The 15,007-nt window shown below is 32.8% G+C and overlaps 1 protein-coding gene across 1 annotated transcript; it reads right to left on the bottom strand.

Annotated features, from left to right (window-relative positions):
* Positions 1–11,696: 11,696 nt before the first annotated feature.
* LOC111885315 (aquaporin NIP2-1) lies at positions 11,697–15,007 on the bottom strand. The gene is made up of 5 exons (XM_023881577.3): positions 14,754–15,007; positions 13,162–13,386; positions 12,323–12,517; positions 12,173–12,234; positions 11,697–12,089 (listed from the first exon to the last, which is right to left on the bottom strand). Exons 1-5 carry the CDS (start codon positions 14,883–14,885, stop codon positions 11,921–11,923), a joined length of 783 nt encoding a protein of 260 aa, XP_023737345.1. The 5' UTR covers positions 14,886–15,007; the 3' UTR covers positions 11,697–11,920.

Raw genomic sequence — 15,007 nt, 5'->3', positions numbered from 1 at the left:
TCCCTTTCTTGTTGTTGTGCTTTGTCCTTGAACTACTTGCTTCTCCAACAAAGTTTGCACTTGGTTCCAAGAAATTTGCATCTGCCTTCTCATTTAATCTGTTTTCTTCTTCCACACGAATTCTCAACACAAGTTGCTCAAAACTCATGTCATAAGTTAAGTGTTTAAGATATAGTTTGAAATTCTTCCAAGAAGGAGGAAGTTTTTCAATGATTGAACCAACAAGAAAGTTAGAGTTTATACCCATACCTTCAACTTCAAGATCATGTGTAATGACTTGAATTTCCTCCACCTGTTTGAGGACAGATTTGGTATCCACCATCTTGAAATTCATGAACTTTCCAATCACGAATTTCTTGGAACATGCCACTTCTGTTTTGTATTTCTTTTCCAGTGATTCCCATATCTCTCTTGCAGTAGTGATGGTAGAGTAGATATCATAGAGGGAATCATCCATGGCATTTAGAATATAATTTCTGCAATTATATTCATTTGTGTTCCAAGTTTCCACATCCCTTTGATGTTCTGCCAATTGGGCTACAGTGGGTGGTGTTGTTCCTTCTGCAGTGGTTACACTAGTAGGAGGAGAGGGAGACTCATCAGTGAGAACATTGGAAACATGAAGAGTTGTTAGATAAAACAACATCTTCTGTTGCCATCTCCGGAAATCTGAGCCTTTGAAATTCTCAGGCTTTTCCACATGTGTTTTGATGATGGAATTTTGATCCATTCTCCACTCTTTGAATTTCTGTCTTAGATTGTTATGACAGAAGTATACAATCAACAAGATTACTAGAAATAAAACAAACGAAATTGATATATATATATATATATATATATATATATATATATATATATACAAGAATTAGTTTACAGAAAACATACTTGATGGTTTATGTTTACAATAGAAACACAAAAAACGAAATTATGTAGATTGAGGCCTGCAAATTGCAGTGTCCTAAGACAGAAATTTCCCTGGTAGGGATCTGTATAGAGGATACAACAATCAACCAAGAACTTCTCTTGATTCTGACGAAATTCTCTATGTTCCCTTCATTGTATCTAGAGTACGAAATTATAAGAGGAATCTGTATGCAATTTTTCTGAACCCGAAATCTGGTCTTTGGTGATCTATTTATACATATAGATTGACAGGTTTTTTCCCTCCAAAACTGCTAACCGAAAATAACTGTCAAAACAGTTAAAACGAATTTAACAGATTTTTAATATATAATAAAAGTCAAAATCGGAATTAATATATATATATATATATATATATATATATATATATATATATAAAATATTGTAACTAGTCAATGAGACCCCAAGGCCCAAGGCTGATCTTTGACCATTAAATATATATATATATATATATATATATATATATATATATATATATATATATATATATATATATATATATATATATATATATATATATATATTTAAAAGCTTTCAAGACCAATTTGACTAGCCCAATCACCAAATCCAACCCACTCCCTCTAGTCCAAGCCTTTGATCTAATTAGTAAACAACTAGTAAGATGCTTTTTAAGGGAGTATAAGTTTCCTCTTTCTTCCAATGTGGGACAAGTCCCAAAGAGAGTGTTTTCCATTTAACAAAGTTCCAACATAACCTATACATATATACGAAATTGATTACTCAATATGAGAGAATTTTATGAGATTTATGACATAATATTTTTCGAAATCAATCATTCATAAGGATTTCGAAAATTGGATCTCTACTAATTTGGTGCGTGAATTTCTAAAGGAACCAATGATTTAGCTGACAGTTGTGAAGACATTTATATTCTAATTGAATTTAATATTTAATATTTATTTTACAAGAATGATTTATTGAGTTGTCAATTAAAATCTGAGAAATTAAGTATCCTCCTACCATTTGTTCCTACTTTTCCTCCTATCATATCAAATGTTGACATATGTCACATTTAATTAGACATTTAATGAAATTAATAATCATTTAATCCACTTGTCAACATTTGATATGGTAGGAGGAAAAATACAAACGAATGGTAGGAGGATATTTAATTTCTCTTAAAATTTGCTGGAACAAATCTCTATTCTAATAAATGAATAGTTTTAATCTACATTTGACATGTGTCACTCTAATACAACTCTTCATTAATATCATGCCACATGTCAAATAGATATATTAGGCAACAATTCAAAATTCAAATTTAATTTTTCTAATTATATGTTAAATTTGAAGTTATAATAACTTTAAAAATTTGATATATTTCATAATTAATGATTTATTTAAAGTAATTGATAAATAATTTATAAATTTTTACTATGAAAATTTGATTTATTTTGTAACCGTGGTTTCACGGGTTATAAACTAGTACAAAATATACATGTGAAAAATACATTAGATAAAAATTCCTTAGAAAATGTCATGTGTCCAATGCAAGGAGAAGAGAATATGTGGCAATAAATTCTTTATTTATTAAGGAGGATTGTAGTTGGATGGAAAAAATGGTTTTAGCAATTTCTGTATTTTAATATAATTCTATTTTAATTTTCTGAAAGTAACTAGAGAGTATTTTTTATAATCTTAATTTGGGTTTTACCATGTGTTTAATATGTTGGAAAACTTGTATCAACCAAATTTGTAGCTGTAGCTAATGTTGCATTAGCAAGAATTCATACATCTTTATATATCTTTTTATTCCTCAGTTTTCTGTGAATCTTTTATCTTTAAATATCAATATAGTTATCGATATACAACATATACATACATAAAACATATAACCACACAAAGACAAAAACATAACTCGTTTAATTGGCTGTAACTTGTAACATTGTCATACAAATAAATATTTAACTTATGTCACATGTAACATTTTCCAGTTATATATAATATTACATATTTTGGTCTTATATTGAATATTATTTTTTTGTTTAAAACATTAACGGTTTCATAAATTTGAAAAAAATGAGATATAGATATGCATTTAACCCTTTTTAATTTAAATCAAACACGACAACCGAAAACATATATTTTTTTATTAAAATGTACAGAGTACAACCACAAAAACATACAAAATATCAACAAATATTGAAACTTGTATCATGATTCTCATAAGCTTTTATTATTATTATTATTTTGTCTAAATAAGAAAATAGATAAAGACCAAAAAGATTTACGACCAATGTGCTAAGAGTTTGTCTAGAAGCCGATGCAAGGGTTTCAAAACCAAGTTGAGTTGGAATTCAATTCAATTCCATTCCAATTCCTTCTAAGGGAGGAGGGAGTCGTTCCCACTGAACCCACTGCCACATCAATTTTTCTCTTTGATTTTTCTTCATCTTTCCGAACCCACAACACACGGAAATTCTATATTTTTTAACCCACTCAACCCACTCAATTAAAAAAAAACTAAACAACTAAGGTACAAGTCTTAAAACATATGGTACAAGAGAAAATGAGAGAGAGAAAGTAGAGAGAGAGGATGAAGTGGGTTCGTGAAACCAATTAAAAAACCCGCCGAAGAGGGAGTTGGTACCGGCGATAACTCTATTGCTAATTAAGATTTTACCTTGATTATTTTGTATATTTTTTTAATTGATTGGGTTGAGTGGGTTGAGAAAGATAGGATTTCCGTGTGTCGTGGGTTTGGAAAGATGAAGAAAAATCAAAGAAAAAAGCTGATGCGACAGTGAGTTCAGTGGGCTCGGTGGGTTCAATAAGAACGACTCCCTCCTCCCTAATACATTCAATTCCATTCCTTATATAAGGTGAATTCAAAAATCAATGAAAATATAGCATTTTGCACAAATCAGTTTAAACTATTGCTAATTATAACAATGTACTTAGAAAGTACATTGCTATTTTAGTGTAGAAAGGATAAAAAAATGATTATAAATATATTCTGTAAACTGTTAAAAGAAAAGTGCATTGCTATATTATGAGGAAATTGCGATATAAAGGCATCGTTAGCTATAAAAAAGGGTATTATAGGAAGTTTTCATAAAATTATTGTAATTGGCAGGATAGTTCCTGTTTGAAAGGTCTGTGTGTTACTAAATTTACAAAAAAGGTCAAAAAAAGTCCATTTGTTACTAACTTCAAAAAAATCTTCATGTTTTTGAACGTTTACAGAAAAGGTCTTGTTTTTTCAAATCTTAATAGAAATTGTGTAATATAGCATCATTTTTTAATTCATTTAGACACATACATATGTAGACATGCATCATATTTACAATACACACATATATTGTTTAAAAATAAATAAATGACGACATTTATTAACGAATCCAAAGTAGTACTTAACATAAAATGAAAGAAACCACAAATATGAAACCAATAAATTGGGTATTTTTGGCAAACCATAAAAGCGCAAAATTGTTGTTGGATTGGATATGTTAAATAAAAAACTCCAAATGGAAAATTGTTTGAAACGTTCAAAAGAACTCACTTCTTAACTTTAGGAATCAATAGTTGAGTGGACACAATTCCTTCCTTCACTCCAATGGATTTTGTTGATGACTCACAAACAATATCATCAAGATTGTAAACATGTCCAAGTTTACGTTTCACATTGGTAGATGGTGACATGAGATCATCGGTGTCATGGTTGTTTGATGGAGTCACTAAAGTGCTCTTCGGAAAAGTAGAGATAGGAGTATTATCAACGGCGAAGGAAGCAAGATCCTTAAATGAGAAAATTTATATATGTTAAAGATTAACATAATAGTCATGTAACAAAGCAAAATGAAAAAGTAGGAAATTATACTTTAAAACCAACTGTATCTTGAGAGTTAAAATATGAGACCATGCAATTAACAGACTCATTTTCAATGTCCTAAATAATAGTTGGTAAATTACATGTAAGATGGGTAAAAAAATCTATATAGAATGTGATACTTAAATGGATTTAAAATGTGGTTGTAGTTTAACCTGTTTAATGCAATTCACTTTTTCCAACTTCTCTAATGCAAAAATTATGTCAACAATATCACTTATCTTTGGTATGTTGTAACTACAAACATATTTTCTACAAGTGGTAAAGCTTTCAACAATTAATTTGAAACCAATTTTTCTACCAATAAGGTTCTTCAACAGGAAAATCATCAGTCTTACCCATCTACAACAAATATAAGGAATGTAAATTTAACAAAAATATACCGAAAACATAGAAATGTCTGCAATAAATTAGTAAGTTTTATAATATATACCTTTTCATACTTTTCTATCAAATCTGATGTATATATTTTTAGAATACTTTTAACCTCCCAATCAAACAGAAGAAGAGTCACTGCTCCCACCATGCATTGTACTCGAATTTTGAGCATAAAACTAACATATTTAACAAATAATGAAAATAGTACTAATTAGATAAATATAATATTGAAAGTAAATAATATGTTTTATTAGACCTTGGTCCAACAAGTATGACTTGGTCGTTGCACTTGTCTTTTGGACATACCCAAGCTTCCTTGTCAGCCACTTGGTCCAAAACATTGGCTTGCTCATCTATAACTGTCACACCCCCGACCGAGGCGGTAGAACACGCCGGGCTGTGCGACTAAGTTCATGGATCATAAGTAAAATGAATATACAACACAAGTACAACAATAAACAAAATAACATTTGTGTTCCATCTTGATATTTGAATACAAAGTTTTTACAGATAGGCATATAATACAACAACAAGTAAACTAGGCCACCTGTAATCCAATTTGTCTTGAATGTCTGTTTAGTGATTTTCTGAGAATACATGTAGTTTTGAGGGTCAACACAAGTTTTGTGAGAATTACAAGTTTTCTGCCGACGACAGTAATGATACTTTTAAAAGCGTTCAAAAAGTATTTTCTTTATAAGTAAACCATATTTAAATAAACTTTGAAAAACCAAATGGTGTCTTGGTATAAGTAAATCCATGCTCAAAATGGTTGTGAAAGAATCAAGTTTATGAGTTGCAGTAAGAGAGAGAGAGAGAGAGAGAGAGAGAGAGAGAGAGAGAGAGAGAGAGAGAGAGAGAGAGAGAGAGAGAGAGAGAGAGAGAGAGAGAAAGAGAGAGAGAGAGAGTTCTATAACGTAGCTATGTGACTGAATGTACCCTGCTGCAATGCTTCATTAGAAACGATCACAGACACTTTTATTATGTAATTATGTAATTATTTATTTTAATAAATAGGCATTCCCGATCTTTATTTTGTTTTGACAAAACTTCAAAAATGGTCCCTGTGGTTTTCAAAAATATCAAGTTTAGTCCCTAAGTTCAAAAAACCTCACATATGGTCCCTGTGGTTTCAAAACTTTTAACATTTGGTCCTTCCGGCTAACTCCGTTAGCTTTTGGTCGTTAAGTCAGGGGCATTTTTGGCGTTTCACTACACAGGGACCATTTATGAGGTTTTGCAATTACTTTTTTTTAAATAAATAAATAAATAGTATTTAATATGCAAGGGTCCCACCCCATCTCTCTCTCTCTCTCTCTCACAGAGACCATTTAAACATCACCACCTCACCTCCTTTTCTCTCCCTCCCGTCAATCTACTGCACAAATCGAAGAAAGAAACAAGGACAACCAAGGATTGCCACCCTCAACCACCCACCGGTGACCCCCACTACCGTGAACCACCACAAACGACCACCCTCTCCCCACATTGTCGTTACTTTGCACCTTTGAATATCGGATTAAAACAGTCGTACTGGAGAGCACCTATAACCACCTCTTCCACTGAGCTTATTATCGTTCTCGGTAGTCTCTCTGATGTCTCCGGCGTTATCATTCTCTTTAGTCCATGTGGCTATTCCATGTCTGATTCCCTCATCGTAAGTAAACCTAGTCATGGAATGGAATTCCCAAATCCTGGTAACCAAACTCATTCATAATTTCATATTCTGTTATTGTATAGGTCCAAATTTGGGCAAGCAACAAAATACACAAGGAAGAAAGACCGTGTGTCGGAAAATGGGATGTGAAATCAATGTTCACATCTTCGCCGGAGCTTTGTGGTCCAGAAGAATGCAATACTCAAACGCCTCGCCACATCAAATTCAACTTCAGAAATCCTGTTCGATGTTGTATGATTTGGATAAAATTGAGTACCCAAAATGAATTTGAATCATTACAAGAATGAATTTGGACAAGATATTAACAAGGTATGAACATTGACTTATTGACGACTTTTTTGGCAATTTTAAGGGCAACAATAAAATGATTGATGTATCCTATGAAATACTTTGAGAAAAGGTTAACGCAAGCAATTGAGAACACAGGGACTCATGAAAGTGCACTCTCAAGAATTATGTCTACACGAGCTGAATTTGACATGAAAATTTATTGAATTTTGTTGCACACACCAACTGTTTGACAGATTGCTCCAAAGAATAATCATTTTCTAAAATGTTGTTTTTTGATTGGATTTGTTGTACAAATTGTAAACCCAAATGTGCATATTGACTATCTGCAACATCACACAAGAAGCCATGGAGGGGAGCTGGAGAGGTTGGTAGAAAAACGGAGAAGAAAGGGAGGGAAAGAGCAGATCGGAAACATCACAACAGGTGGGGGTTCGTGGGTTTGCTCAGCAACCGAGGGGAGGTGGAGAGGTGGACAACCGGTTTTTCCGATGGGCTATTTTCCTCGACTGTTAGCTTATCTCACCAGAGTTGTGGCTTCTGGGAAAGCAGGGGTCGAGCAAAACAATAATAGAGGGTGTTTGGAGGTGATGCCTCTTAACAAGAGAGAGAGAGAGAGAGAGAGAGAGAGAGAGAAAAGATGGTGTGTGTGAGAGAGAGAGGGGGTGGGACCCTTTAATATTAAATAATTATATATATATATATATATATATATATATATATATATATATATATTTAAAATAAGGTAAAACTTCATAAATGGTCCCTATGAAAATGAAATGACTGAATTGCCCTTCACTTAACGACCAAAAGCTAACGGAGTTAGCCGGAAGGACCAAATGTTAAAAGTTTTGAAACCACAAAGACCATCTGTGAGGTTTTTAGAACTTAGGGACTAAACTTAATATTTTCGAAAACCACAGGGATTAAACTTTTGGGCCTTAACTTGTTTATAATAAAAAAATAAACTTCTTAAAATGCATTTTTCAAGACATAACTTTTTACACAAAATAACATGATTATCAAAATAATTATGTAATTATGAGTCAGGAAATTGTCAGAAAAGTCTCAATATATTCAGAAAAGTTACACTTTAATCCCAAGTTTTTTTTTTTTTTTTTTTTTTTTTTTTTTTTTTAACATAAAAGTCTCGATTATTTTATTTTCATTCAAATTAACAAAAAGTCTTTTTTTTTCCTTTTAACAGGAAATGACATAGTATTATGTTTTTACAAATAATCGAGACTTTTATGTTCAAATTTTTTTTGGACTAAAGTGTAACGTTTCCGAAAATATTGAGACTTTTTTGACAATTTCCATTATGAGTAACAAAAGAATAAGAATCCCACAATGTACTATTATCAATTAGCAACGTGGGTGAATATTTCAATCGAATATTTGTCATCCTTCTAATTTGTAAAATGATATTTTTTACCCACCATTTTTTATAATGTCATTTTGACCCCTTTCAATTTGAATTTTGTATAATTTCATTTTCACTCTCTCATGTAAGAGCCCAAAAACCAAATATATTTTTTTCATTTTTCAATTAGGAATTATAGTCGTAATTTGTTTCCAAAATCCATTACATAATAAACATGTCAAATTATCAGAGTAACACTATCAGTAAATACGTAAAATAGTGGAGAGTGAATGCTGCACTATCAAGCCGGACCCTTTTTTTAGTACCGAAAGTAATTGAAACTACAATACAAATTGTAAGAAAAAGCTTAATGAGTTTCCCACAAATACCACATAACATACATACAATTGCCATGGGCTACCCCCATGGTATTTTCCTTGAGATGCCATGGGCTACCCCCATGGTCTAATATCCACGTACCATGAGCTACCCTGTATGGTCTTCCATACAAGTGCCACGGGCTACCCTGAGGTCTTTCAAACAAGCAAACCCATAGACAACTATCCTTCCACATGACAAGTAATGGACCGACATTGGTGCCTTCGACCCATGGATATAGTAAGAAAACTCACCTCGGTCTGCTGGTAAATACTAACTGCTCGACTACCGATCCGACAACCCCTAAAATATGTCCCATTTGCCTTTCCCATAATGGGCCTAACCATATTTGGCCCATCCACAATAACGGGCTCCATGGCCCAAAAGGCCCAAAATGTGACAGGAAGACCCACAACAGAAAAATGGGCCAAACTATCCTAAACAGGCAAAGGCCCAAAACTAGTTAAGGCCCAAAAGTCAAGAAAAGTCCAATAACTGCCAAAGGCCTACTGGGGTGTACACGCAGTGTAACTCCAGTACGCTTAGCGTACTCGGTCCTGGGCAGTACATGCTGCGTACTTCTTGGTACGCCCAACATACAGATTTGTTAAGCACTTTCGACCATTAAGTGCTTAAACCATGCAGTCACTCACACCAAAAGCTAGATCTTGATCATAAAAGAGGTCCTAGGGCATAAAGTTGGCGACTTTATGCCTTTACATGTGCTATGGGAGTCCAACATCCATTTTTGTTCATCAAAGCTCACATAAAGGACCAAGGTTCATGCATGACTTCATATCCACCACCAAGATAACATTTTTATGCTTCTAACATGCCATAAGGACTAAGATCTAGCATTTCTAGTCTTTGGAGTTGCCCAAACTCGCAAAGAAGAGTCCATGTACCAAAAAATGAGCTTAAAAGCAAACCCTAACTCTAAGTATCAAAAGGATTAACAAGGTAGGAGCTTTTTACCTCCAAAAGCCTCCTAAGATGATGTAGATTTAGGATCTTGAAGCTCAACCACGTCCAAGGCTTGCTCACTAACTTCTTCTTCTTGCAAACACACCAAAAAGGGCCACTAATGTCACTTTAAAGCTCAAAGATCACACTCCAAAGCAAACTAGGGTTTTTGGAACATTTAGAGGTGTGGAGGCTGATAATGGCGAGGGTCCAAAGGTCATAAATATGCTTAAATAGTGACCATACCAAAAAATTAGGGTTTTGTTTTTTGGCTACGTACGCCCCGCGTACGTGGCTCAAGGTCCCGACTCCGCTTGCCCATGTACGCTAAGCATACATAGATGTACGCCCAGTGTACGAAGGGACTTGTTTTACAATAAAATCAATAACTCAAGGACTAAAAGGTAACATACCTGAATCCGAGTATTACACCTCAATTTTTTAAAATTTCATGTTTATACCCCATAGTATAAATAATCTGATTTTCCGTATCAACTTTTGTTTGTTAACTTGAAAAAATAATCTTACTCACTTATTTTTATGTACGTTTTCATGTCATTTTTTTTTTATGTTTCCTAGTATTAGTTTGGTCACATATAATGCATTTTCATTAGACATTATAAATTAGAGTTAATCAGTGATACCAACCTTGTACATTTATCTAACAACAAATGCAACAATATCTAACTTTTATCATACAATCGTCAAAATTCAACTTACAAAACGGTTGATCCCGCCAAAACATGTGGCAGACAAACAACCATTTTTTTTTATTAAAATGTTTTAGTAGCAAGGATAATCATAAATCAATTTTTAAAAATGCATTGTGTGAATTGTATATTGCAGAATGGATTATTATTTTGTGATAAATGTTAGGGATGATTATGGGTGGGTTTGGGTAGGCTTTAACCCAAAGCCGTTATCATTGATTTTCAAGTTTTCGAAACCCAATCCAATACCCAATCCGGTCAGTTCAGTGTGTCAGTTTTCAGTTCCTTCCGGTTTGGTTTCAAGTTTAAACCCAAACCTAATCGCAAGCTATCTTTCTAAGCCTTGATAAATCATTATGTACAGGCTTAGGAGGATGGCTACTTTTGTTAGAAAGCGATGTCGAACTGTGGGTTTTTAAGAATAGGGGTGTTCGATCCAACCAAATTACAATTCGGCTGGATCGGTTTTTATAATTCGGTTTTTAAGAGGTAAGACATTTTAAAAAATATATAACTTAAATTTTAACCAACTATACAAAAGTAACTAAAAAACTTTGTAGTTATAAATTATAATTTAAAAACAACTAATAAAAAAATTGATTGTAGTTTAGTATTTCATTCACAAAAACTTTTGATAAAAAATACATATTAAAGTATTATATTAGATGAAAGTTTCTAACAATTAAATTACAATTTAGTAAATTTATAAATGATTAAAGTTATATATTAAAAATAAATAAAGAAATTGCCATTCAATTTTTTTGGACTATTCGGTTATTATTTTACAAACCAATATCAACCCGCAATCCAAAATAATAATTCGGTTTAGCTTAAAATCAATCTAAATTCCAAATATCTGAACCAAATAGTAACAATGAGTTTGTTCCATTCTATAACATATGCATATGGTGGATTTTACGTACAACAACCAATGTGGGATATATTTCATTCCTTTCGTATAAAAAGAATCAGGAAAGTAGATTCATTAAAAGTAAGATTCAAAATTCACCCCTATAATTTATAGAAAATGTCCTAGTAGAAAACGGTCTATGTGTTTAAAAAATTATATAAATGGTCCCTGTCTAAAAGAAATTTTAGAGATTATGATCCCCGTAAAATGGGGTAATATCACCATAATTTATAACTATAATAAACTAATATGCATAATATTTTTAATACCATATTGCTATTTATATAATACAAAAGATTCATTACATTCCATTCCTAAACGCCAACTAAGCATGACATGAAATGGAATGTAATAACTAATTCTGTTACCTTATTATTCTATTCAATGAGAAACCATTATAGTTGATCGGAATATACAATTACAAAGAACTAATTTATCTTTAAACAATAGCATTTTCGTCATTGCTCTTCATTCTCGATGTTTAAATCTGAAGAGGTCTATCAGTTGCTCGAACAAAATTATAACACATCACCCCAGATACCGTCCCTGTTATAGGGCCAACAATATACACCCAAATCCCTTTATAATTATTGCTAGCTAAAGCCGGTCCGATAGTGCGTGCTGGATTCATCGATCCCCCTGATATCGGTCTGAAAAATAATTCATATAAAAAACTTAATCTTTATAAAAATGATATTAGTTAAAAATTAGATTTTATTATGTTAAATTTTACCCTGCTAAGATGGAAGTAATGCATACTGCCGATCCTACTGCTATACCCGCTAACTCTCCTACCTGAAAAATAATTTTAGAATCGAATTATTGGTCTTGTTAACTTTATGACATTTTCTAAAAAGTCAATGTACTTTCGTGGTGTTCTTACGGCTTTAGAATCTGTGGCTACTGCTGAGGTGACAAACATCATTGTAAAAGTGACGATGATTTCCATTATTAGAGCTTGTTCATTTGTCCCCGAAGGTGTTGTTGTGCCCAAATATGTCCCTTGTTGTAAAAGTACACGTAGGCAGAATGAAGCCGCTATAGACCCCATTAGTTGTGCAATTGCATAGATCGGGACCTTATAAACACAATGGGTGAGCTTCATTTGTCATCAATATATATTTCCATTATAAATATTCTTAACTTATTTATGGACTTAAAACTTTTAAGTTATAAAACTTAGAGGACACAATATATAATCTTTTAGATAAACTACTTGTAAGTTGAACGAGTTTTTCATTAAGATCTAGAAAAAAAACCATTATGAAAGCATCCGCAAGTGTTATAGTTTTTTCTATACAACTTTTTAATTTCATGCTACCACCTTGGAACTAAATCAACGATTCAAATTAACATAACATCTAATAATGTAAAACCTGAAATATCATAATAACGATAACTAAATCGGTTTATATATTTATATTTATATCTAAGTATAAAGCCTTACTTGAAGTTGAAGTTGGATGGATATGACTTTAGTTCATTGAACACCATAAAAGTATTTATGAAACTATTGGAGCTATACAATATGCCGACTAAAAGTAGGTCATGTAGTGGCCCAAATCAGGTCATACACGACCTCACCTGGCTTCCTATTGGTCCTCATGTTCCCATCCTTAACACACACTCACATTAACCACATATGGTTCGAACCTATTGAGTTATATGGATTTAAATAATATGATCCATTTTGGTATTCATGGTCTAGGTCTACCCATGTACCTGGTTCCAAGGAAAATGTCCCACGGCTCCAAACGCTAGTGTGACCGCAGGGTTCATGTGTGCACCTGAAATATGTCCAACTGCATAAATCATAACCGTCACAATGAGACCACCCGCAAGCGAGGCTCCAAGTTGAGACACCTTGTGTTCATTGCTTGTAGCAAGTGCCGCTGATCCACATGTCACAAACACCAACAAGAAGGTGGCAACCGACTCTGCCACCACCTGAAAAACAATTTCAAAACATCTTGAAGATGATAAAAAAGGGTATACATATGTAAATCACAATGTTCTCAAAGTAAGAAAGGTAATTCAAATTTTTGAACATGATATATCTCTTATCGATTCTCATCTTGTTAACAGTATGACAGTTATCATGTGATGCCGGGTAGATTGGGATGAAAGTGGGTCCAAACCCGATCCAGATAGAACTGAACCCATAAAAACCCGAAGACCGATTAACGAGATTGTGTAGGACCGGAAACCGGAACTGTATATAGGAACCAATTTCGGTTCGGTTTCAAGTAAGGTACCGGGTAAAGTGAGTCTAGAACCACAAAACCACAAAATGTCAAAGTGGATCTAGAATCGGAAAACTCGGGAAATCGGAATTTTTTGGCAATTAATTAGTGGGTTGAAGATTCAAAATTTTCAGTTTTGATATCCCGACTTCGGTGGACTTTAAGTCATTGAATATCAAGCCAAAAACCGCATTCTAATTCGATTTCAAACGAATTACGTATGCATGTTCTAAAATTTTCACATAATACAAAAAAACTGAAAATTTATAACTTTGATATCCCGACTTTAGGGGACTACAAATCAATGAATATGAAACAAAAAATAAAAAAATATAGTTTAAAATCAAATACAAACTCTAAACTACATATTATAAACTACATATTAGAAAAATCTGCATGGTTATCCGATTTCAAATGAGTTAGATAAGCACGTTTTAAAATTTTCACAGAATATCAAAAACTGAAAAACTGAAATTTCAAGCTTTGATATCTCGACTTCAGAGGACTATAACTCAACAAATAAAAAACTAAAAATGACAAAATTATAGTCTAAATTTCTTACGAACTCTAAACTACATGTTGAAAAAAACTGCATGCTAATACGATTTCAAACGAATTGCATATGTATGTTTTAAATTTTTATAGAATCCAAAAAAAGTTGAAAAATTGAAAATTTCTAGCTTTCATATCCCAACTTTGGGGGATGATAAGTCAATAAATATGAAACGAAAAATGATACAATTATATTCTAAAATCATCTATAAACTTTAAACTACACGCTGAAGAAAACCACATATCAATTCAATTTCAAAAAAATGAGATATATATGTTCTAAACTTGTCACAAAAATTAGTTCTGACCTTCATCATCGGTCCCGGTTCCGGTTCTTAAACCTGGTTTACCCGGACCCGAAGGATCCAAACCCAGATTACCCGAAACCCGACCAAATCCATTCTTTAAACCCAGAACCCAGGCCAAACTTTCTACATATTCTGGTTCTCTGGTTTTAAATCTCATTCCTAACGTAACATAGATGATATGAAATCAAACATTATGGAAATGGTAACTTACCTTTCGGAAAAAACCAGGAGGATAACGAAGCTGAAGTAATGTAGCGAATTTAAACTGTTGGTTTTCTTCCGTTATTTCGGTTGTAGTGATGGGTAACTCATTTGTGCCATAATTTGAATGTGTTTTGGACATTGATTATGAATGTAAGGGAATCTTTTATGCTAGTGGTAGCTATAAAGTGACACCTTAGGTGCTTGAGGTTTTATATAATTCACGTATTCCCTTTCCATTCAAAAAACAATTAACCTACTTGA

Source organism: Lactuca sativa, chromosome 3 (genome assembly GCF_002870075.4).
Source record: "Lactuca sativa cultivar Salinas chromosome 3, Lsat_Salinas_v11, whole genome shotgun sequence".
Lineage (NCBI taxonomy): Eukaryota > Viridiplantae > Streptophyta > Magnoliopsida > Asterales > Asteraceae > Lactuca > Lactuca sativa.
Note: the sequence above shows the minus strand (reverse complement) of the source record. Positions and strands in the feature narration are given on the sequence as shown.

Bases quoted from the DNA above. Each gene is read 5' to 3' on its own strand.
- LOC111885315 (XM_023881577.3), bottom strand. From the start codon at position 14,885: ATGTCCAAAACACATTCAAATTATGGCACAAATGAGTTACCCATCACT. The intron at 12,518-13,161 runs GTACATGGGTAG...TGTGTTTATAAG, and splicing joins GACATTTTCCTTGGAACCAG to GTCCCGATCTATGCAATTGC. The intron at 12,235-12,322 runs GTAAGAACACCA...ATTATTTTTCAG, and splicing joins TAGCCACAGATTCTAAAGCC to GTAGGAGAGTTAGCGGGTAT.